We start from the raw sequence: 26255 nt of genomic DNA, 5'->3' as shown, positions 1-26255 counted from the left end.
CGAAGTGGAGACACGAAGCGCACACCGCACAACGTGAGGCGCATCAAGACAGGAAAACAAAAACACCGCCATAAAAACAGTCAGCGAGCACAGCAAGCTGGCGCATCAGGACACAATCGGCGTAGAACACACGGCACCGAAGTGCAACAAACGACACCACAGGCCCAAAATGAATCACGTCCCGGTTGCGCAACAGCCAAGGGAGCCGGCATCCCAACGTACCGGGAGCACCACGGCAGGGGCACATGCGCCACTTACAAAAAGGCAGGCCAGTGAACACACACAAGTGCCACAGAGCCTCCGACAATGCAAATACAAACGCTACAGAGGACCCAACCAAAGGCATCATACAAGCAGGAGCCGTGCCACAAAAACAAAAACACAGGCCGAACTGCATATACACCAAGGAGGCCCTGTAAGAAAAGCGTGCAGTAGCAGGGCTGGCCAAAAACCGCCCAGCAGGGCTGCCCGAGCACGGGGACTAACAAAGAGGCCGTGGAATCTGATGGCCGCACACTCAACACGCTGGCACGCACTAATGACGTGACATATTCCTAAACACGCTCAGCGTGCCCCCAGAAGCGCATCATCGAAACGTGAACTACCAGCGCTGTACAGCAGTTAGTATGCCCCATTTCATACAAAAACATCTCGAGACACTAACTCCAACTATAGAAGGACGCATTGTCAAAATTTTAACACAAAAGTTTCCCCTTAGCCAACTGGAAACATCTAAAGTGCGCAAGACCAGGGACGGGTTAAGGGCGGCGCGACCGGCGCCACCGCACCGGTTGCACGCTTATTTACAACGAAGCCCCGCCCCCGGGACCCCGCCCACAGCCGCGAGGAAACACAGCGCGCACACAGCAACGCCGGCGACCCCGGAGCGAAGCAAGACGGAGGGAGCATGGACGCAGGCAGGTAAGCGACTCACAACCCCCGAGATGGACGAGCCCAACCCCCTTGTACAGCGGCCTTAAACGGACCGAGCCCCGTAGAGCCGCCGCCACCCCCAACGCCAGGAAGGCAGGCGGGGAGGCGAAAACGCGGCTCGGGAAGGAAGAGGGCGGACTCCGTCCGCAACCCACGGGACACAGTCCCAACGAAAGGAGGCATCCAGCAGGGAAACCGGAGCCGTACAGCCGCCGCCCGGAGATGAAAAACGACGGGCGGCGAAGGGAAAAGACAGACACAAGGGAGAGACTGTTCCCAGATCCCCCCCCTTACCCGAAAACCCAGGGCTCGCTAAGGCAGAGCCTCACCGGAAAACAGTACAGCAACATCGCCACACACCCCGGGGGCAACAAGCAGGGGGACAAACCAGGGCCAGGCACCAAGGGTACGCTAGAGCAGGACCCCCAACCCAGGACCCAAGCACCCGCCAAGGCGCAGAGCTGCCGCCCGCCGAAAATAAACAAAGGCGGGCGGCGAAGGGGATGACAATGCAAAACGAAGGATCGTTTTATAGCGCGAACTCGACCCGAAGGTATCGGAGCGCTTTACATGAGCTCCGGTACAAATTCAGGCACGGAGTGGTTAACCCAGAGTCACAGGATGTGGACGCGACCCCGAGGCTCGAACCCTGGTTTCCAACACCAAAGTCGGCAATCTAGCCGACGGACCACATCCTCTCCCCTGTCAACAAGCCATACACAAGGGAATCGAAAGTACGAATCCCACGCATGTCCCCCCCCCTGAACACCCACGGCTCGCTAAAGCAGAGCCTGACCGGCACAAGAAAATAACCTTCAAATACACCGGGGGCAACAGGCAGGGGGAATAAACGAAGGCCAAGCCCCTAGGGTCCGCTATAGCAGGACCTCCAACCATGGACCCACGCACCTGCTACAGCAGGCACCACCTACCTGAAGCGCTCCGGAGAGAGTGCAGAACAAAAAAAAACAGGTTGTTGGGTTGGGCCGGCCCGCCTCTTATAGGGGTCAGGGGTGTCTGGGTCGGCCATATTGGGAGGGGATGGGAGGCATGGGATGCTGACTTTTTTTGCTTTGCTTTGGAGGGTTCTGTTGTGGAGCTGACGCTCACTTTGTTAGTCATGTGGCGAGGAAGACTAACGAGGAGGTAATGCCATCTAGGATTGCTCCTTTGTTGTGGGTTTCCTCTGAGCAGTGTTGGGTAAGGTTGTTGCTGTGTAGCAGCTCATTCAGGTTCTGGATTACAGTTTTCTTCATCCTAGTGTAGGTTGAGGTCGCCCAGAATTAGGTTGTTAGCGTCTCGGAGTGAGCGGTGGGCAATCAGGTTGGACAGGTGTTCGGTGAATGCAGTGGTGTTGCCTGGGGGATGGTATATTAGATGGCAGAGTAGTGTTTTGTTGTTGCTTGTGATAATGTTGGCGGTTAAGCATTCAAAGGTGGTGTAGTTCACCCTCCGCAGGCAGTTGCTCACCCCCCCCCCCCCCCCCCTCCCTTGCTGGCAGCGGCTCAAACCCCCCCCCCCCCCTTGCTGGCAGCTGCTCACCCCCCCTTGATGGCAGCGGCTCACCCCCCCCCCTTGCAGGCAGCGGCTCACCCACCTTGCACCCAGTATGGGTGAATCTACGGCACTACATGCCAAGAACAGATGCTTATAACATAATCCGTTCGAGGCATGTGTGCTGTAGATACACATGCTTTGCATAGACTATATAGCAGTATTCTCCCAAAGCGGTGGCTAACCAGTAGATGTTGCCGTTGTTTGAAAAACTGTTTTTAACACTGCCTATCCTACATTGGCTTGTTGACGTGCTAGTACATCCACACAATAGTGTTTGGTAAATGTGTGTGGTGTAGACCATGTTGTTGCTTTACAAAGGTCAGCTTTAGGAATATTCCCTAAAAAGGCCATAGATTCCCCTATTTTGCGAGTGGGATGGGCTCTAGAGGGTAAAGATACAGTTCTTTTAACTTTTGCATAGCAGGTTTTTATGCATTTAACAATCCATCTTGAAATGCCAGATTTAGAGATAGGATTACCTTTGTGAGGTGGAGTAAATGCAACAAACAGGTGATTTGTTTAACGAAAATCTTTTGTCCTTTCAATATAGTACAAAAGTGCTCTTCTGACATCAAGTGTGTGAAGAGCTCTTTCTGCTACGGATTCAGGTTGAGGGAAGAACACAGGTAACTCCCCTGCTGCATCTGCCCCATCCCACCGCATCTATCCCATCCTCTGCTATCCCTCTTCTGTTGCATCTATCCCATCCACTGCTACCCCTCTCCTGCTGCATCTATCCCATCCTCTGCTATCCCCTCCTGCTGCATCTATCCCATCCTACCTCTACCCCTCTCCTGCTGCATCTATCCCATCCTCTGCTACCCCCTCCTGCTGCATCTATCCCATCCTACCTCTACCCCTCTCCAGCTGCATCTATCTCATCCTCTGCTACCCGTCTCCTGCTGCATTCTATTCCATCCTACCTCTACCCGTCTCCTGCTGCATCTATTCCATCCTCTGCTATCCCTCTCCTGCAGCATTTATCCCATCCTCTGCTACCCCTATCCTGCTGCATCTATCACATCCTCTGCTGCCCCTCTCCTGCTGCATCTATTCCATCCTCTGCTACCCCTCTCCTGCTGCATTCTATTCCATCCTACCTCTACCCGTCTCCTGCTGCATCTATTCCATCCTCGGCTATCCCTCTCCTGCTGCATGCATCCCATCCTCTGCTACCCCTCTCCAGCAGCATTTATACCATTCTCTGCTATCCCTCTCCTGCTGCATCTGTCCCATCCCACCTCAATTGTTCTGCTGCGGCATCTATCCCATCCTCTGCTACCCCTCTCCTGCTGCATCTATCCCATTCACTGCTACCCATCTCCTGCTGCATTCTATTCCATCCTACTCTACCTCTCTCCTGCTGCATCTATCCCATCCTTTGTTATCCCTCTCCTGCTGCAGCTATCCCATCCTTTGCTATCACTCCTTCTGCATCTATCGCATCCTTTGCTAACCTCTCCTGCTGCATCTATCCCATCCTTTGCTATCACGCCTTCTGCATCTATCCCATCCTTTGCTATCCCTCTCCTGCTGCATCTATCGCATTCTGTGCTACCCCTATCCTGCTGCATCTATCGCATCCCACCTCTACCCCTCTCCTGCAGCATCTATCCCATCCCACCTCTACCCCTCTCTCCTAATGCATCTATTCCATTCTTCTGATAACCCTCTCCTGCTGCATCTATCCCATCCTCAGTTATTCCTCTCCTGCTGCATCTATCCCATCCTTTGCTATCTCACTCCTGCAGCATCTATCCCATCCCACCTCTACCCATCTCCTGCAGCATCTGTCCCATCTCACCTCTACCCCCTCCTACTGCATCTATCCCATCCACTGCTATCCCTCTCCTACTGCATTCTATTCCATCCTACCTTTACCCCTCTCCAGCTGCATCTATCTCATCCTCCGCTACTCCCTCCTGCTGCATCTATCCCATCCTTTGCTATCCCTCTCCTGTTGCATCTATCCCATCCTCTGCTACCCCTCTCCCCTGCATCTATCCCATCCTCTGCTACCCTCTCCAGCAGCATCTATCCCATCCCAACTCTACCCCACTCCTAATGAATCTATCCCATCCATTGCTATCCCTCTCCTAATGCATCTATCCCATTCTTCCTCTACCCCTCTCCAGCAGCATCTTTCCCACCCACTGCTAACCCTCTCCTGCTGCATCTATCCCATCCTTTGCTATCCCTCTCCTAATGCATCTATCCCATTCTTCCTCTACGCCTCTCCTGCTGCATCTATCCCATCCTTGGCTATCCCTCTCCTGGTGCATCTATCCCATCCTTTGCTATCCCTCTCCTGCTGCATCTATCCCATCCTTTGCTACCCCTCTCCTGCTGCATCTATCTCATCCTTTGCTATTACTCTACTTCTGCATCTATCGCATCCTTTGCTACCCCTCTCCTCCTGCATCTATCCCATCCTCTGCTACCCTCTCCTGCAGCATCTATCCCATCCCAACTCTACCCCTCTCCTAATGCATCTATCCCATCCTTTGCTATCCCTCTCCTGCTGCATCTATCCCATCCTACCTCTACCCCTCTCCTGCTGCATCTATCCCATCCACTGCAACCCCTCTCCTGCTGCATTCTATTCCATCCTACCTCTACCTCTCTCCTGCTGCATCTAACCCATCCTCTGCTACCCCTCTCCTGCTGCATCTATCCCATCATCTGCTACTCCTCTCCTGTTGCAGTTATCCTATCCTCCTGCTACCCCTCTCCTCCTGCATCTATTCCATCCTATGCTACCCTCTACTGCTGCATCTATCCCATCCTCTGCTACCCCTCTCCTGCTGCAACAATACAATCCTCTGCTACCCCTCTCTTGTTACATCTATTCCAGTCTATGCTACCCTCTCCTATTGCCTCTATCCCATCATCTGCTACCCCTCTCCTGCTGCAGTTACCCAACGCTCCTACTGCATCTATCCCATCCTACCTCCAGCCCTCCCCTGCTGCATCTATCCCATCCTCTGCTACCCCTCTCCTGCTGCATCTATCCCATCATCTGCTACTCCTCTCCTCTTGCAGTTACCCTATCCTCCTGCTACCGCTCTCCTCCTGCATCTATCCCATCCTCTGCTACCCCTCTCCTGCTGCATCTATCCTGTCGTCTGCTACCCTCTCCTGCTGCATCTATCCCATCCTCTGCTACCCCTCTCCTGCTGCATCTATCCCATCATCTGCTACTCCTCTCCTCTTGCAGTTACCCTATCCTCCTGCTACCGCTCTCCTCCTGCATCTATCCCATCCTCTGCTACCCCTCTCCGGCTGCATCTATCCTGTCGTCTGCTACCCTCTCCTGCTGCATCTATCCCATCCTCTGCTACCCCTCTCCTGCTGCATCTATCCCATCATCTGCTACTCCTCTCCTCTTGCAGTTACCCTATCCTCCTGCTACCGCTCTCCTCCTGCATCTATCCCATCCTCTGCTACCCCTCTCCTGCTGCATCTATCCTGTCGTCTGCTACCCTCTCCTGCTGCATCTATCCCGTCGTCTGCTACCCCTCTCCTGCTGCAGTTACCCAATGCTCCTGCTACCCCTCTCCTGCTACATCTATCCCATCCCTTGCTATCCCTCTCCAAATGCATCTATCCCATCCTTTGCTATCCCTCTCCAAATGCATCTATCCCATCCTCTGCTACCCTCTCCTGCAGCATCTATCCCATCCCAACTCTACCCCTCTCCTAATGCATCTATCCCATCCTTTGCTATCCCTCTCCTGCTGCATCTATCCCATCCTACCTCTACCCCTCTCCTGCTGCATCTATCCCATCCACTGCAACCCCTCTCCTGCTGCATTCTATTCCATCCTACCTCTACCTCTCTCCTGCTGCATCTAACCCATCCTCTGCTACCCCTCTCCTGCTGCATCTATCCCATCATCTGCTACTCCTCTTCTGTTGCAGTTATCCTATCCTCCTGCTACCCCTCTCCTCCTGCATCTATTCCATCCTATGCTACCCTCTACTGCTGCATCTATCCCATCCTCTGCTACCCCTCTCCTGCTGCAACAATACAATCCTCTGCTACCCCTCTCTTGTTACATCTATTCCAGTCTATGCTACCCTCTCCTATTGCCTCTATCCCATCATCTGCTACCCCTCTCCTGCTGCAGTTACCCAACGCTCCTGCTGCATCTATCCCATCCTACCTCCAGCCCTCCCCTGCTGCATCTATCCCATCCTCTGCTACCCCTCTCCTGCTGCATCTATCCCATCATCTGCTACTCCTCTCCTCTTGCAGTTACCCTATCCTCCTGCTACCGCTCTCCTCCTGCATCTATCCCATCCTCTGCTACCCCTCTCCGGCTGCATCTATCCTGTCGTCTGCTACCCTCTCCTGCTGCATCTATCCCATCCTCTGCTACCCCTCTCCTGCTGCATCTATCCCATCATCTGCTACTCCTCTACTCTTGCAGTTGCCCTATCCTCCTGCTACCGCTCTCCTCCTGCATCTATCCCATCCTCTGCTACCCCTCTCCTGCTGCATCTATCCTGTCGTCTGCTACCCTCTCCTGCTGCATCTATCCCGTCGTCTACTACCCCTCTCCTGCTGCAGTTACCCAATGCTCCTGCTACCCCTCTCCTGCTACATCTATCCCATCCCTTGCTATCCCTCTCCAAATGCATCTATCCCATCCTTTGCTATCCCTCTCCAAATGCATCTATCCCATCCTCTGCTACCCCTCTCCAAATGCATCTATCCCATCCTCTGCTACCCCTCTCTAAATGCATCTATCCCATCCTTTGCTATCCCTCTCCAAATGCATCTATCCCATCCTCTGCTACCCCTCTTCAAATGCATCTATCCCATCCTCTGTTACCCCTCTCTAAATGCATCTATCCCATCCTTTGCTATCCCTCTCCAAATGCATCTATCCCATCCTTGGCTACTTCTCTCCTGCTGCATCTATCCCATCCTATACAAAAAAACTACAATTACCTCACATTTAAAGCCAAGAACCCAACCTCTCCAGATCCACCCAGACCTGATCCTGTTAACTCCTCTCATAGGAAACAAGGAAGTTCTAGAAGACAAGAAGCTCCTAGAGCAGCTCTGAGCTACCAAGAATACCAAACAAACCCGAGATTAGATTACAAACCCCAAGAATACCAAACAAACCAGAGAATAGATTACAAACCCCTCCCTCACTGCCAAAGCAGAGGACATCCCAAGAACCCTCCAACTTCTCCCTGAACCCCACCATACATCTGTCCCACCACATCTACTCCAATTCCAAACCTCCTTCCTAGCATCTCCTGTCTTATCCTTACGGCCTTTGGCATGGCTGATCAGCAATGGTTGATGAACGCCCTGGAGCACTAAAAGGGTTTTCAATGTCTGGTTATGACTAGGTCCTTGTGTATCCTGCAAGATACCTACCGGTGAATAAAGACTGGAGAGCACGACTTGGAGCACACAAAATAGAACTGCAGTGCCCTTCAGGGTTCCAATTTAGCCCCTACTCTCTGTAACCTGCACGTGGGCTCTTGCGTTCAGTACTGAAATATACAGGAGTTGCCTTTCACCAATACCTTTCTGGAAAGTAGCAGGAATGTTGTCCTCGCTCCTGTCGTGGAGGCACCCCGGACCGTGGATAAGCTCGTCTTTCATCCTCCTATGGAAAGTGAGGTTCTAAAGCTGATGGAGGTCGTTAAATCAGGATCACCATTGGACCCGGTTCCCCCAAAAATGTTACGACTAAGGAAGAAATCTTTTGCCTCAGTTCTCACTACACTTCTGAACATGTCTTTTAGCACAGGGCAGGTTCCCAGTAATTGGAAACACGCTATGGTGGTTCCATTGCTGAAGAAACCATCTTTAGATCCCGCTCTTCCGGAAAATCTGAGACCGATCTCTCTGCTCTCCTATGTAGCAAAAATTGTGGAGAAACATCTAAATGGCCAACTATCTATGTTTTTGGAAGAGAGACGGATTCTTCACGATACCCAGTGTGGCTTTAGGCCACATCATAGCACGGAGTCGTCCCTTCTCCTGGCAGCAGAAGCGCTGAGAATTGCTGCCGATGAAGGAAGGACAACTGCTATATTCTTCTAGACCGGAGTACTGCGTTCGACACGGTCTCCCACTGCCTTCTGCTTGAGAGGCTGCGGGAGGCCGGGATCGACGGTGGCACATGGGAGTGGATGAAAAACTTTTTGTATAACAGATCCTTACAGGTTCTGCAACATCCATTTAATTCTAGAGTCTGTCCTCTGTCGCAGGGGGTGCCGCAGGGTTCGGCTCTTAGCCCCACCCTGTTTAATATTTATATGCGCCCTCTGGCAGATATTGTATTGAGGCATGGGATAAAGCTGGAGTCATATGTTGATGACACTCAGCGGATTGTTACCCTGGAGCAAAATGAGTCTGGAATGGAATCTGATTTTAAGGTCTGCTTGCCTCCAGCTGAATGCGGGGAAGACAGAGGTGATGGTTGTTGGAAAACTGCCCTCTCTCTGGTCACAACATTGGTGGCCTGAGGAACTGGGACCTACTCCGGCACCAAAAGCACAGGTGAAGAATTTAGGAGTATGGTTCGATGAAAATCTGTCTCTGAGCAGATTACCGCTGTGGCTGGAGCTTGCTTTGGCATTCTTAAAATGCTACGCAAAATTATGGACCTACTCCCCATTGACGCCAAAAGATGAATATGCTACTTACCAGTATGCATCTGTTCTTGGCATGTAGGGCTGCTGACATTCATATCTGTGCATAGATCGCCGCCTAGTGTTGGGTCCGGATGTTTGCACGTTGTTGTCCTGGAAGAGTCTTCGAAGTATCACGAGATAGGTGACTCCTCCCCTGGACCACAGTGCGCATGGGCATCCTCTCCATCCTTAGATTGTTTTTCGCCATTGTGGCAGTGATGGAGTAGATACAGTAAGTGATGACCATGCTATACAGTAATTCTGAGAGCTGCAGCTGCTACAGGCGCCGGGGAGGAGGGTGGGCGATATGAATGTCAGCAGCCCTACATGCCAAGAACAGATGCATACTGGTAAGTAGCATATTCAGTTCGAGGCATGTGGGCTGCTGAATTCATATCTGTGCATAGAATACATAGCAGTACCTCCTATTAGCGGCGGCTACCCGTGCCAGCTGCAGCAGTCTGAAAAAGAGTTTTGAGAACAGCCTGTCCTACAGCTGCCTGCTGCTTTGAGTGTACATCTACAAAGTAGTGTTTGGTAAATGTATGTACAGTGGACCATGTGGCTGCTCTACATATTCCCTGTAAAGGAATGTTTCCCAGGAAAGCCATGGACGCCCCTAACTTTCGTGTGGAGTGGGCTCGTGGGGGAATCGTTAAAGTGTGTTTAGCTTTTTGATAGCAAATTTGAATACATTTAACGATCCATCTGGCTATGGAAATGGCGTTGCCCTTGTGTTGTGGAGAAAAGGCAACGAAAAGTTGTTTTGTCTTCCTAAAGACCTTAGTTCTGTCTATATAGTACATGAGGGCTCTCTTTACATCTAGTGTATGGAGCATTCGCTCTGCGACATTTTGTGGATTTTGAAAGATAACAGGCAGTTCAATAGTTTGATTCATGTGGAACTGCGATATCACCTTGGGCATGAATTTGGGATTGGTACGTAGTACAATCCTGTTTGCGTGAACCTGTATGAATGGCTCTTGAATGGTTAGTGCCTGGAGTTCACTAACTCTTCTTAACGAAGTGATTGCCACTAGGAAAGCTACTTTCCAGGTGAGGAATTGAATCTCACATGAATGGAGAGGTTCGAAGGGTGGACCCATTAGTCTGGTGAGGACCAAATTGAGGTTCCACACCGGTGCTGATGGGTGTCTTGGGGGGAATTACTCGTTTGAGTCCCTCCAAGAAGGCTTTGATGGCAGGCACTCTGAATAAAGAGAGGTGCTGCCTGTTTTGGAGATAGGCTGCTATTGCGGTTAAATGGATACGTATTGAGGTGTATGCCAGATTGCATCGGTATAGGTGTAAGAGGTAACAGATGATGTTTTGAATGGATGCGTCCAGCGGGTTAATGTCATTGTTGTTACAATAAATGACAAACCTCTTCCATTTAGCCGCATAGCAAGCTCTGGTAGTGGGTCTTCTGGCCTCCTTGATGATATTCATACAGTCAGGTGGCAGGTTTAGGTAGCCAAACTCTAAGACTTCAGGAGCCAGATTGCCAGGTTCAGCTGTTGCGGATCTGGGTGCTGAATTTCGCCATGGTTCTGCGTTAAGAGTGCAGGTTTGATCCGCAGCCTTTGATGCGGCACCACGGAAAGTTCTAGAAAGGTGGTGTACCATGGCTGGCGCGCCCATGTGGGAGCTACTAGGATGAGTCTTCGGTGCTGAAGATGTTGGCCGGGGCAGGCGCCGATTGCTGCGCTTCTAATCTCGCCGCCCGTCGATTCCGGAGAGTCTTCTTCGATCGGAATCGGGCACAGGCCATACATTTCGACTCATCGTGATCCGGTGAGAGACATTTGTTGCATACCGGGTGGACGTCGATGTGTGGGTATTTAGCGTGGCATAAAGGACACCGTTTGAATGGAGTCCTCGATTCCATCGTCGATGTAAGTGTGATGTTCGGACCAAACGGATCCGAAAGTCTGGAAGAAGGTTCTAAAATAGTAAAGAAAGTAGTCGATACCGAACGGGAACAGTACCGACGAAATCTAAAGGCCTTTTGGCCTTAAACCTAATTTTCCTAACTTGAGCTAAGATAAGCACATCCAAACCCAATGGCGGAAAAAAACAATCTAAGGATGGAGAGGATGCCCATGCGCACTGTGGTCCAGGGGAGGAGTCACCAATCTCGTGATACTTCGAAGACTCTTCCAGGACAACAACGTGCAAACATCCGGACCCAACACTAGGCGGCGATCTATGCACAGATATGAATTCAGCAGCCCACATGCCTCAAACACTATTGTACAGGCTCTTGTACCATCTCACCTTGATTACTGCAACATATTGTACCTAGGGGTGACCGCTAGAAATTTGAACCTCTTGCAGAAGGTGCAAAATGCTGCAGCCCGGCTGATTCTGAACATCCCTAGGCGGTCTCGGTGGGGGAAGCTCCGAAGGAACTTCATTGGCTCTCAATACAGGCCAGAGTTACTTCTAAGGCCCTATGCTTTGGTCATAGGATCCTTAGTGAGAAGGAGCCGCGATTTTTGCTCCCCCTTCTTACAGTATATCGGCCCGCTTGGGATCTGAGATCGCTGGGCTCTGCTAGGGTGATTGTGCCCAGGGTGCGGAAGGTTCAAGCTGGAGGGAGATCTTTTGGCTTCCTGGCAGCTAAGGCTTGGAATGACCTGCCTGCGGATCTTAGGACCTGTGTGTCAGAATCTCTGTTCCATAAAAATATAAAAACCTGGCTCTTCGGACACCCTTCTGGTGGACGGAAGAAATAGTTCTTGACTTCTATTGTCTTGTTAGTTATATGCGCAGGAAGGGCATTAGGTCAGGACTGTCGCTGGGTTTTTATTGATGTCCTAGCGAGGGGACACTCAGTTGGAGTAACCAGGCGCTTTACAAGCTAAATAATAATAATAATAATAATATGACACATAACTCTACCTCAAACATCTCCCCTTGATGCTTTCTGGGAGTGCACCTGCTTTTGCAAACATCTGGCTTGCGTTTCAGCAAACCAGATGCTCAACCCACGGAAAGATCCTTCTCAATGGACCGGGAAACAGAACCAAATTCAGGCCACTACTGATTAACAAACTCAAACGTCGACAGCGACTTGCTCTCCACCTCCGGTATCAGCCCGGCTCCAGCTCTCTTGCTTCTTCTCCATTAATCTTATGACCAATTCTGCATATTTTCACTTTCAGACTCTGGAGATCGAACACCCACTCACGGTCCCACCTGAGAAGGGCGATTCTTGAAATAGTCCTTGTCTGATTGAACCTTGACAGGACCACACTATGGGGTACTCCACAGTCTTCGCAGGCTCTCTCCGAGTGGCTGAGCACGCTGCGGCAACCCTCACCTCATCTAAAATGAAACCAACCACATCCCATGTGGTGACTGAAGCCGAGGCCTGGCTGTTTCTGGTGGGTTCATGGATTAATGCATCCACGCCAGACATCTGTTTGACCTCATGGTCACCGATTCAAGTACTGATGAGTCCACTTAGCCCTGCATCCTTCCAAGGTCAATAAAATTAGCACTATGAAGTTAGTTAACGATAAGTATCTATTGCTCAGCACCAATATGCCCCATGAGGTGAACAAACACTTTACAAACACAGGTTACGGTGATCTGGAATCAAATATAATACTTGGCACACAGAGCAATTCACACAGGTAAACCTCGCTCACAGTGTTCTTTAAGATCACTGCTGTGGTCTCTTGTGCTACAAGCTGTTGTATTTTAGTTACTTACAAAGCATCTTAACACCCCTTTGGGTGCATGGGCTGCATATAAAAGGTACAATCTATGCAGAGGAAGACAGAACAGTGGAAAGTGCAGCACTGTGGAAGTGCACTCAAAGACCAAAGAGAGGGCAGACCTACCCCGGCCGAGTGCACCATGCACTTCGGAGCTCCAGTGGTCCCAGACGAGTACATGATGAACAGTGGGTGTCGGAAAGGCAGCTGCTCGAACTCCAACTGTGGGGCCTGCTCGCCTTCTTTACCAGTCGCAAGGAAATCGTCTAAAAATACGCTGTGAAGAAGCAATAAGTGCTGTTAAAACCCCCAACTCAGGTTCTGTGATAAACAACCGTAACATGTCTGTTAGAAATGGGATCTCTGGTTGGCTAAGGTTTGCGCCAAAGCCAGGCAGAGACCACCACTCTAGTCAGGGCAAAGGAGTTACACGCCAAAGATAACCCCTGCTCACCCCCTTGGTAGCTTGGTATGAGCAGTCAGGCTTATCCCGGTGGCAATGTGTAAAGGTTTTGCGCTACATAAACAGCAGTAACATCCTCGGCACACCACAAAAGGAACTCCACACAAGGTTATATCAAAAATAGCCTTTGTATTATCATAAAACACATTAGATGGTAATCACACAATATACACTGTGCCAACTGACACTGGGCAATATTTACAGGGGATTATATACACGACAGGGCCACGTGGGCCACTGTCAGAATCATCACTTAGTAAAGATAATAAATGTAGACATATAATAAACGTAGAACACGACCAGTAATTACTGGCAAACACTATACTCCGCATCATCCTGTAACCATAAAACATATTATGCACAGTATCGCATCAGGCGAGAAATATCTTCTGCGCCAACCTCATAAGCCTAAACATATTAGACCATAACCTCCTAAGCATAACTCACATTAGGACATACTCTTACTAACATAAACCGCAGTAGGGAATAATTCATACCTAAACCACAGTAGAGAATAACTCAAACATAACACAGTAGGGAAAACCTCATAATCGTAGAAACACATTTAGAGGCATAAACCAGGGTGCATGAATTATAGTATATGAATCACATATCCTAGCACCACATAAATCACAGTAGGACCTGGCGCCCTATAAACCTAACAGTCCCCCTGGCCAACTGGCCATCTCAAAGGGGCTCAAATGCCCTATGTCCAAGAGTCAGGGCGCGCTGCCAATGCAGCAGAAGTCAGGGGCGCGCAATTGCGCATACCTAAACGGTGCAGCTGCCCACTACTTGCTGGGCAGCTGTAGATGTATGGGGCAAAGGAGTGCATCTCACTCCTAACTTCAAAGGACATGCCCCCAAGAAAGAATAGCCTAAACGGTGCAGCTGCCCACTACTTGCTGGACACTCCTGATGCCCTTAGAACACATATGCACAACATTGCAGCTGCCCGCGCTGGTGCAGCGCTGCTGATAATGCAGTAAAGGGGCCCTGGCACATCTGTGCCTTCGGGACCTCACTGGGGCTTCTTACACAATATTGCCCCCATCGGTGCAGCTGCCCACTGTCAGGTGGGGCAGCTGGGAAAATCACCCACATTGGTAGGGGCACGGGGAACAGCACGAGCCCCTCTGGCCCCTTAGCACGAAAGACAAGGTATGCCCCTCTTGGAGCGCACTGGCGCTTTAAATCAACATATGCCCACGATGGAGTCACACGGGGCTCTCAAACAATAACGCCCACGTCGTTGGAGCGGCCCTCGGCCATGTGGAGCCGCTCAGACACTGTCCCCATCTCGAGCCTTCACTCACCAGGATCGTGCCTCGGGCGGCACGAACTAAATAGCCCCTTACTCACTGGGACTCTGCACGGAGGAAGTCTCTCTGCGCGGGGGGACCTGGAAACTCCGGTCGTTCTCCCTTGCAGCAGCTCTCCTTTAATGCGGGGGGGGGGCAGGCACCGACAATGTGCCTCGGCCCCCTCCGCTGCCGTCACCATACTGATGCTGTCTGCGGGGCTCTCCCTCTTCACCCGGGCCCCCTCCTGGGACCCGGGACTCCTATCTTCCGGCATGCGGGGCTTTCCCAGGCTCACGGGAGCCCCGCGCTGACTTCCGTCCATCAGGCCCCGCCCACAACCAGGCGGGCCGCGGATCACGGCGGCGGTCTTCTCTCAGCGGAAAGGAGGGGTAGGCTCCCTCGCAATTAAAATCAACAAGCGGGGTGGGCACCTGCGTTTCTCTAGGCATAAGCGGGGTGGGCAGCCACTCTTTAAATAAAGAATTAAGCGGGGTGGGCACCCGCAAAGCTCCTTAAGAATACACAAATGCAGCGATGCCGGGTGGGCTCCGGCTTTGCGAAATAAGATAGATGTGGCGGCAACTGCGGGGTGGGCACCCGCTCTGCAAAAATAAGCAGGCAAGGTTGCCACAACACGGTGTGGGCACCTGCAACCAGAAATAAGTACAAAGCGGCCATGTGGGGTGGGCACCCACGAATTAAAGAAAACTGCGGGGTGGGCACCCGCAACTAAGGCATAACGGGGGAATCCCTACGATGGGGATTCCCTCACCAAGGGCTGCAGCTCAGCGCTGCACAGACCCCAGACTCTCCTCCTGTGGGGGAAAGTAAATTAAAGCGTGCCCAGTGCGCAAAAAGGCTGCATAAAGTCCTGAAGATCCTGTACTGTAAAAAGGAAAAGGGTCTCAAAAGTCCTTTTAGGCATCAAGGGGCAATGCAGGGCCCAGGGAGGCAAGCCCCCATGGCAGACCCCCCTGGGCCCCAGCAGCAGCACGCCCCAGCAGGAACAGCACACCAAGACTGAACAATTTCATGGGGTCACAGCCCCTATATTTATACTACATTTCCCTTTGTGTAAAAGTGCAGGGCATGGGAATACCAGTCAGGACTGGTTTAGGGGGAATTTGGAGCACTTTGTTTTGCTCAGCTCCTCTCCCGTTTGTTAGGTGGGGGCTCAGGGATCAGACGCACCACAGGGGGCGGAGCCAGCATTGTGGAGGGAAGGCACAGCCCTATTCAGGACCCAGGTGCAACGCCTCCCACCCATCTGCATGCAGATCTCTCTATTCACCACTGGACAGACTCCCCCTGTCTCCTGGAGCCACCCACACCTCTCAGCTGCTGTCAATCACAAGCCAGACATGCAATTCACATCGGGCAGGCAGACACACAGTACACAGAAATGCCAACTTCTAAAAGTGGCATTTCTCCACCAGTCACCATAAATCTGTGCACACCATTGCGCAGCATTTATTCTCAAGAGTTCATATATACTAAACTCGCCCCTGCACTCCTCTCATACCAGGAATTACCATGGACACACATATCCCCCATGCATTCCTATGGGAGGGCAGGCCAATCTCACCACACGCACTCAGAGAGCACACGCACTTTACACTGGACCACCAATACCAGGTCACAGGAAAGGCAAAAAGTTTAGGGGTGAACCTGCCAAAAAGGGCCAAGTCCAGCAATATCCAACCCTACATCTCCCGCCATGTGCAGGAGAGGAAAATGTACAACGGGGGTACACACCATTCCTGTAGAAAGGGAGTAGATAGACAATGGGCAATATATGTAACATGTGCAGAGAGGGACATGGTACCGAAGGGGCACTCAATAAATGACTTCCCTGGAACAGCAGCCCTCCAGCATTGATATCTTTCATACATTCACATGTTTGAATCATTCCCCGCAGTCGAGCTGAAGTCCACGGTAACTTACGACGACAGTAATGCTAGTAGCACTTTAGTTCTGCAAAAGCAATACTAGTGGATCACCTTTTAAGGAAAGGCTTAAGTCCCAGCTAATCGGATGAGTGTTCTGAAATTCACTCCCCCGGGGGCTTCTGTATTTCAGATTTCAATAGCACCAGAGTGAATCAATGTTTCTGATCAGCGACAAAGTAAGAGCACGTGAATCTATGAGCAAAACCAACCCTGGAGAACTGTAGTCACAGGTAAGTAACTTATTTCTTGTCCCGTATCGGATCTTTCATACATTAGCGAGGTTGAATCAGATACCCAGAACTATCCAGCAATTTTTCCATACGATATTGCACCTTGACATCATAAATAGATTAGCAAGCGAGAAGAGGCTGACAATGAAAGAATGGCAACAATAATGGCTGCCGCAAACCACCTCGCTATTCCTTGTTTCAAGAGAGAAGAGAGCTGCACTCTTTATGCACGGCAAAGGCCACAAAGAGCTGGTCTGATTGTCTACATGATTTAGTAGGCCAATGTAGAATTTGAAACATTTTCAGGCATTCAAGGAAAGCAATTCTCTTTTTTGATTATGAAATAGCATACTGAGTGTAATTGGTTCAATGAGGTGATTTGGATGGCGAATATGTGAATTTTTACAGATTCCACTAGTGAACATAAGTGCAAATAGCAGGGGTGTCTTCTGTGACACAAACCTGATGTCTGCTGTATGTAAAGGCTTGAATGGCTCTTTCTTCAACTGACAAGGACAGTATTCAGCTCCCATGGAGAAGCCAGTGCTCTACCAGGTGGTGGAGACAATTTGAACACACCTCTAAGAAACTCTTATTCTTCTCACTGAAAGAAAAGTCGAGGTTTGAAACAATCATCTAAAGCTGGAAACAGCCGCCACGTGGACGGTAATGGAGACCTGACCATGCCAGATACAAAAGATACGGCAAACTTGATGCTGTTGTACACGGATCAGATGCAGACCACTATCTTGACAGCACAGACAAAAATATTTGCATATGGCCGATAATTTGTTACGGTGAAGTGGATTGTATTGGGCCAAGATGTCTCAGTCTTGTGGACTGGCTAAATGTGCCAATTACAGGTGTTCAGGAACCATGTTGATAACCTTAGGGATGCTGGTGTAGCATCTGGAGGGAGGGGGAGAGGGAGGGGGAGAGAGAGAGGGAGAGAGAGAGGGAGAAGGAAAGGGGGAGGGAGAGGGAGGGAGAGGGAGAGGGAGCGAGAGAGAATTTCATTGCACATCTTTGAGGAGTGGGAGGAGCTTCTGAAGGATGAAGGAGGTCCGCGCACTAACAGTGTCGAGTCGAGGCTGGAGGGATCATCCAGCAATGGATCACCCTTGGCTTTCCTGAGATTCCTTGGTACAAGGGGAAGCTGTGGAAAAGCATTTGCAAAGTCTTCTGCCATGATGCTGAAAATTCATCTCCGTACGACCCACAATGCCACTGCCTGCTGACAAAGTATCTGCATTTCCTGTTTGATGGTGTTGCAAGTAAGTCTAGCTCCGGATGACCCCACTCGAGAATGATCAAGGTTGGCAGATGTTGATTCAGCTTCCGGTCTGAGGAGCGTCCTTCGGTCCTGCTGAGGTCGTTTGCCCAAGTATTGAGGACTTCTGGTAAGCATTCTGATCTCAGCGGGATCTCACGATTCATCACCCAGTCTGGATGAGAATTTATGACACCTTGTTTATAGATATAGAACATTGTTGTACTGTTGTCTGTCTGGTCTCTAGAATGGACAGATTTCCTAAGCTTGGACTATCGATGAATCTGAGGACATGACACAGTGAGCTATCATCAACGAGATCATGAAACTGGATTTATAAAGCACAGGTAATCGCCAGCGAGGGAATCCTGACGTGGAGGGTCTTGCTGCTTCATGAAGTCTGGAAGGGCCAGTCAATCCAGGATTTTGCTGCAAGGTAGGAGAAGGTGTGTCCTCCACTGTTGCTTCGGCAGACGTGGTGGGGTGCGAGGGAGGTGGAGCACAGGATTCTGGAGGGATGATGGAAGCTCAGGTGGTGGTTGATGTAAGGTCGTCTCTGGTTGTGTAGAGCTTTGTATGTGTTGATGAGCACCTTAAATTGCCACCTCTTCTGGATGGGGAGTCAGTCGAGTTTCTTGAGGTGAGGGATGATGTGGATCTCTTTGGCGTAGTCGAGGGGTCTGGCCGCTGAGTTTTGTATGGTCTGCAGTCTCTTCAGGAGGGGAGTGATGATTCCGACAGAGTGTGCTGCCCTAGTCCAGCCGGCTGGTGTCTAGGGCTTGAGTGACTGTCTGGTGTTGACAGGTAGCCATTTGAAGATTTTCCAGAGCATGCGGAGAGTGAGGAAGAAGGCGGATGAGACTGCATTGATCCTGCTTTTCATGTGAGCTTGCTGTCCAGGATAATGCAGAGGTTGTGGGCCTGGTCTGTTGGAGTGGGTGAGGGTCCTAGTTCGGTGGGCCACCAGGAGACTTTCCACGGGTAGGTGTTGCTCCCGAAGATCATATGAGGTTGAAAGTGCAAACCCTGTGTGAGATTTGTGTACTCCAACCACGTTTTGATTTTCTTCAGCACCTGAATTTGACCAACAAAGGATCCAGTTTACTTCCAGCCACAGGCATCAAGTCCCTCCTTTAAATGTTGCATCAACGGTATGCAGAGATGAATTAGCAGAATTTAGGATGACATCATGCCGAGCAAAGATTCCAACAGAAAAAGTGACGTTGATGTCAGATATTGGATCAATGGAGTGTGAATCTGAAGGCACAAGAGTGTCTTTCTGGCTGGAAAGGCTTTGCCTACTCTTTTGTGCAACACGGCCCCTAGGAACTGGATGTGTCTCTTGGGACATGGTGGACACCCAACTTAACAAACAGTTTTGTGCACTAATGTGTGGACGTGTTTGTCCCACAAATATTCTTTCCCTTGACCAAGCAGGCATCCAAAAACGGAAACACTTGAGGTTTATGGCGACTTTGAAACGCCACTATAGGGGTGAAGGGCTGGGATTATTCTTGGCCCCAACTTGAGACCAAAGTGCAGAACGTTGAACTGATAATGGCACCCACCTACACTGAATCCCAGGTATTTGCAATGTCGGGGGTGAACGGGTTCATGAAGTGGGTGTCCCGCAGATCTCTCTTTCTTGTAGTAACTGGAACATTTCCTACAGAGATACAGTCTTGAATGATGGCTTCTTTAGACATTTGTTCAACTACAAAAGTTGCAGAATGAGACAATGTCTCTTCATTTCTTCCAAACTAGGAAAACCCTGGAGTAGAACTGCCTCCTTGGAACTGGTGACAGGTTCCAGGGCTTTGCTAAGCTCAGACAGTATCTCGGTCAGGCTGCAAGATTTCCAGAGGTTGGTGAATAAACTTCTGCTGTGGCGTTTGCAAGGGCGTCTGAATAAACTCATCTAAGCCCATATTTTACAAGGTCTAAGAGGTCTTGAATGTGAATATCATCCATTGAGTATCGACGGCAGAAATCTTGATGCCCAAGGGGCTCAACAGGACACGAGTGGGAGACCGGTTCACCAGGGCTGGCACAAAGCCACTGACGCAGGAGGGAGCCTGTTATTTCCTGTGGCTGGAGGTTTTCTTCCTGGATGGTTGCTTAGAATATGAAGAGTAAAGTGAACGAATAAGAAGGCGGTCTGAAGAAGGTACTGAAGGTGTTTGAAGTTGTGGAGGGCAGTCACCTCTGCCTCTAGCCCCATGAAAAAGCTGTAGTTGATACTCATCCTCTGAGAATAGTCAGCATAAGGGTCTGAGCCGATAAAATGAACGTCGTCTTCTACGTGTGTGCCAAAGACGTGGTCACCACTGAAAAGCATTGGTCTGAAGGAGAGGAGGTGGAGCGCGGCCACCTCTGCCATCGAACCACATTGCTTCCCATCTGTTGGAATACGGTGCTGGCCACGTCAACGGCCTCGTCCGTCGCGGCTGCAGTACCCTTTCTATCTCCCGTAGAATGGCGAGTGCTTCTTCGTGTTTTCAACTCGAGGGTGCCCGTACCCCAATATGATGCATATTCATCATAACTGCGCCGCTGTCTTCATGGTGGTCTTGTCCTTATCAAGCCTCATCATCCTTTTTCTTCCAGGGTTTGAAGGTGTGTAGGGCTGGCAGCAGTCCCAGACGGCCCTTCACCTAGGACTCTACCTTAATCTTTAGGAAGTTTGTAAGCAAGAAGGAGGGTCCCTGTCTAGGCAGGAACCAAGACGGTATTTTCTGGAATTGGTGGGAAAGAAGCAGAGTTAATGTTCGCTGCCATCCATGATGGAATCATCATCAGTTCAATCGTCGGCGGTGGTTCCTGAGATGGTCGCCTCATCATATATTTGACATTTCTGCCTCATCGATAGTACAGAGGCAGGTGGCTGCGCCGTCCGTGGCAGAGTCTTTGGCAATGGTGGATGATGTGTTGTCGGTGATGGAATAGATGCCGATGAGTGCTACCATTACGTATTCTTGTCAGTGACATAAATTTCGTGCCAGGGTTATCCCGATTACTAGAGGACACCCTGAACCACCTTAGGGGGTAACTGCAATGTATGATCTGCTTCGCCATCGCCGAATGAGTTTGCCTGCTCTGGCATTTAAAGTTCCCGCAAGATGCTACACAAGTAGAGAAATGCCCTGGTGATTCAGCCACCTGGCACAGCAGCCAGGACCCCACTCGGCCATGCTTGCTGCAGTACATGGTGGTGGTGTCGATGAGGACATGCACTCGCCTTTCCTTGATGGATAGAAGGCCGCTCACTCGCAAAGCGGATGGCCCGCAACTCCAACAGGTTGATGTGGAGACAAAAGTCCTCTGATCCCAACCTCTCCAAGATGACCTCCCAACCCAGCAGTGATGCGTCTGTCACCACCATCAGCTCTGGGTGGTGTAGGAAGAGGGGTAATGCCCACTTGTCCAATTGCAGTTGAGCAGTCAATACTGAAGATCTTTTGCAGTCTAGTCCAAAACATGGATGGACTCGGAAGGTTTTCTTGGCACTGGGCCCATGGAGACCCGAGATCCCACTGCGGAGCCCCCATGCCACCTGGCATGGTCATCGAGCGGGAAACAGGAAGCCACTAGGCCAATAAGTCTCAGACCCATCCTCACCGAGACTCAGGACAGAGGCAGAAACATCAATACCATAGCCTGAATGTCCTGGATTTGTTGATCAGGAGGGAAGGCCAGATAATGCACCATGAAAGGGAGGCTCTGAAATGGAGTCAGGTATGACTTTGGCACGTTCATAGTGAACCCCAATGATATCAGGAGGTCCGATGTCATCTAGGGGTGCTCCCCTCCTCCCGAGGTACACGACACAACAGTACACAACTCATCATGTCCCTAAGTGTATATCCACGTCACTTTCTATCAAATCAGACCGGCAAAAGTGGTTGTACTGAGCTTTACATGTGGAGTTCGGCTCTTGTTCTCTTATTCAGGTCACATGTAAACTTTTTCTTTTTCTTCTCTTTCCTTTTTTCGTGTGTTGGGTTTATTTGTGTCCGAATTCATACGGTCTCTTTCAGAGGTATGCGGTATATAATGGGACTGGATTTGAGGAGCAATGCCTGGTTCTCCTTTCGATAATTTTGCTGTAATTTGCCTATGTGCGATTGTGCGGCACTGCGGAGTGACGCAGTGAGCCGCCCAGCCCAGTAGCCATGGAAATGCTAACTGATTATGAGCTTCTGCCCCTACCTAACCCATTCGATTTTTGCTAATTTTATAGTCAATAATGTACCCCGATTATTATGCAAATGCTCTGGATGTTATTTTATCAAAATCAATCAAAATCATTTATTAAAGGAAATCTAGGGGTGCTCCACGACAGACCGTGGCAAGGCCTGCATCAACAACCAGTCATCAGGTAGGGAAAGACTAATATTTCAGAACTCAGAAGATACGCTATGACCACTGCCATCGCTTTTGTGAACCCCCGAGAGGCACTGGTAAGGCCGAAGGGGAACACAGTAAACTGAAAATGCTCCTGGATAAACTTGAACCACATGTAGCTACCGTGGGCCTAAAGGAGGGGAACATGGAAATAGGCATCCTGCATGACCTGCACTGCCATCCAGTCTCCTAAATCCAAGCAAGATGGAACTTGGGCCAGTGTGAGCATCTTGAATTTGTCCTTTTGCAGAAAAAAAAACGAGTAATCAGATCTAAAACAGGATGAAGGATTCTGCTGTTTCTCTTAAACGAGGAAATATTGTGAGTAACATCCAGTTTCTATTTCCGAGACCGGGACTCTGTCAAAGGCTTCCTTTGCCAAACAAACCTGTACTTTGTGAAACAAAATGGACGAGTAGTCCTCTGAAAGCTGCTCTGATTTGGGTGAAAATATGCAGCGAGTCAGAAAGGAATGGCAGGGGGTATCCCAGTTGACCTATCAGCAGGACTCACCTGCCAGATGTTATTGTGATCCCCTCTGGAAGAAATGACTGATTCTTCTCCCACATGGTTGTGTACCACCAAGGACAAACTAAAGTGGTTTGGAGGCTCCTGCTGCAGTGGTGGGGGTCTGGGAGGTTCGCTGTCCCTGTGGGCCTGAACTCTGTCTGCTGGATCCTCAACCCGAACCCGAAAGGACTGAGGTTGCTATTGGTGGGAAGGTAGGCCTTGTCATTGCCCCCACAAGAGTGCTCGAAGGGGTAAAACTGTGGGAGATACCTCCTTGCGGGAGAGACTGATGGAGATCGCTGTGGCTTTACTTTCAGTGGAGAGCTCTAATGCGGAATCGCATCCTGCTACGTAGGCGAGACCCATCAAAAGGAATATCTATGAGTGACGCCTGACATCACCCGAGGAGTCTGTGCCAGGGTACCACACTAGTCCCAACTGCTGTGCCTAAGCAGTCAGTAATGTCAAGATCTGATCTTACAAGGTGTTTGCGCTCATCCAAGCGATCGTGGACAGTTTCCCCGGGTTGGCACGGAATTTCTCCAGGACTGCCGCCAAGATCTCTGTGACCATGTGCCATCATGCCTGGGGGTACCTGCCCAGCAAGAAGCTGCTGCTGAGTGACTGAAGGGCGTGGCTATCTGAGGTGAACAGTTGTTTCCCAAATGCCTCCATTTTCTTTGACTTTCTGTCAAGGGGAGGTCGCTAGGAATGAGTATGGATTGGTCCCGCCAGTAGAAGCCAGAACTACCAGGCCCTCAAGAGCACGGTGTAGCGTCAGGAAAGCAGGGTCACCCGGAGCAGGTCTGAGGCGCTGTGCTATCTTTCTATTACCAGAGTGGGCAACATCAAGCCCTCGAGAGTGTCAGTCAGGGATTCACTGAAAGGCAGCAAGGGCTCAGAAGAAGTCCACCCTAAGGACGCTGGCTTTCAGCTCAACAGAAGTCAACTGTAAGTCCAAGACTTCAGCTGCTCTTCTGATGACTACAGGAAATGGGGCCGTCTCTTTCGTTGTGGTGGTAAAGGTCGGGAGGAATTTGTTTTAGAGTCAGACAGGTGAATATGAGTGGTGTCTCCAGGATATCTCAAGTAATGGGCATTGATGAGGCCTATCTAGGCACATCCAATACATCTCAAGTAATGTGCACCCATCAGGCTGGCTGCTCCAATCTGCAATTACAAATTAAACTGGAAGACCAAGGCCCGTCTCTTCAGAAAGCACCACCTGCCCACGCAATAGGAACCTATGCCCACCACTCTCAGGTCTACAGCTAGGTGTGAGCTATACAAATACAGGTGCACACAGGGGACCTCGAAGGCCAGAACACAAGCAGATTATACATATACAGGTACACACAGGGGACCTCGAAGGCCAGAACACAAGCTGATTATACAAATACAGGTACACACAGGGGACCTAGGCCAGAACACAAGCTGATTATACAAATACAGGTACACACGGGGGACCTCGAAGGCCAGAACACAAGCAGATTATACATATACAGGTACACACAGGGGACCTCGAAGGCCAGAACACAAGCTGTTTATACAAATACAGGTACACACAGGGGACCTAGGCCAGAACACAAGCTGATTATACAAATACAGGTACACACGGGGGACCTCGAAGGCCAGAACACAAGCTGATTATACAGATACAGGAACACACAGGGGACCTCGAAGGCCAGAACACAAGCTGATTATACAGATACAGTTACACACAGGGGACCTCGAAGGCCAGAACACAAGCTGATTATACAAATACAGGTACACACAGGGGACCTCGAAGGCCAGAACACAAGCTGATTATAACAAATACAGGTACACACAGGGGACCTCGAAGGCCAGAACACAAGCGGATTATATCAAATACAGGTACACACAGGGGACCTAGAAGGCCAGAACACAAGCTGATTATACAAATGCAGGTACACAGGGGGGACCTCGAAGGCCAGAACACAAGCTGATTATACAAATACAGGAACACACGGGGGACCTCGAAAGCCAGAACACAAGCGGATTATACAAATACAGGTACACACAGGGGACCTAGAAGACCAGAACACAAGCTGATTAACAAATACAGGTACACACAGGGGACCTCGAAGGCCAGAACACAAGCTGATTATACAAACATAGGTACACACGGGGGACCTAGAAGGCCAGAACACAAGCTGATTAACAAATACAGGTAGACACAGGGGACCTCGAAGGCCAGAACACAAGCTGATTATACAAATACAGGTACACACAGGGGACCTCGAAGGTCAGAACACAAGCTGATTATACAAATACAGGTTCACACAGGGGACCCCGAAGGCCAGAACACAAGCCGATTATACAAATACAGGTACACACAGGGGACCTCGAAGGCCAGAACACAAGCGGATTATACAAATACAGGTACACACAGGGGACCTCGAAGGCCAGAACACAAGCTGATTATACAAATACAGGAACACACAGGGGACCTCGAAGGCCAGAACACAAGCGGATTATACAGATACAGGTACACACAGGGGACCTCGAAGGCCAGAACACAAGCTGATTATACAAATACAGATTCACACAGGGGACCTCGAATGCCAGAACACAAGCTGATTATACAAAGGTACACAGAGGGAACCTAGGTCAGAACACAAGCTGATTATACAAATACAGGTACACACAGGGGACCTCGAAGGCCAGAACACAAGCTGATTATACAAATACAGGTACACACAGGGGACCTAGAAGGCCAGAACCTAAGCTTGTTGTACAAATACAGGTACAGACAGGGGACCTCGAGGGCCAGAACGCAAGCTGATTATACAAAGGTACACACAGGGGACCTAGGCCAGAACACAAGCTGATTATAACGAATACAGGTACACACAGGGGACCTAGAAGGCCAGAACACAAGCTGATTATAACAAATACAGGTACACACAGGGGACCTCGAAGGCCAGAACACAAGCTGATTATAACAAATACAGGTACACACAGGGGACCTCGAAGGCCAGAACACAAGCTGATTATACAAAGGTACACACAGGGGACCTAGAAGGCCAGAACACAAGCTGATTATAACAAATACAGGTACACACAGGGGACCTCGAAGGCCAGAACACAAGCGGATTATACTAATACAGGTACACACAGGGGACCTCAAAGGCCAGAACACAAGCGGATTATACAAATACAGGTACACACAGGGGACCGCGAAGGCCAGAACACAAGCTGATTATACAAATACAGGTACACA

The 26255-nt window shown here is 50.1% G+C and overlaps 1 protein-coding gene across 1 annotated transcript in view; it reads right to left on the bottom strand.

Annotated features, from left to right (window-relative positions):
- AACS (acetoacetyl-CoA synthetase) overlaps positions 1-26255 on the bottom strand; it is a 223106-nt gene that overhangs the window by 76738 nt on the left and 120113 nt on the right. The window contains exon 8 of the mRNA XM_085635188.1: positions 13008-13158. Coding sequence (XP_085491314.1) covers positions 13008-13158 — 151 coding nt within the window. The remainder of the gene's footprint in view (positions 1-13007; positions 13159-26255) is intronic.

The sequence above is a fragment of the Triturus cristatus genome, chromosome 11, assembly GCF_964204655.1.
Source record: "Triturus cristatus chromosome 11, aTriCri1.1, whole genome shotgun sequence".
NCBI lineage: Eukaryota > Metazoa > Chordata > Amphibia > Caudata > Salamandridae > Triturus > Triturus cristatus.
Note: the sequence above shows the minus strand (reverse complement) of the source record. Positions and strands in the feature narration are given on the sequence as shown.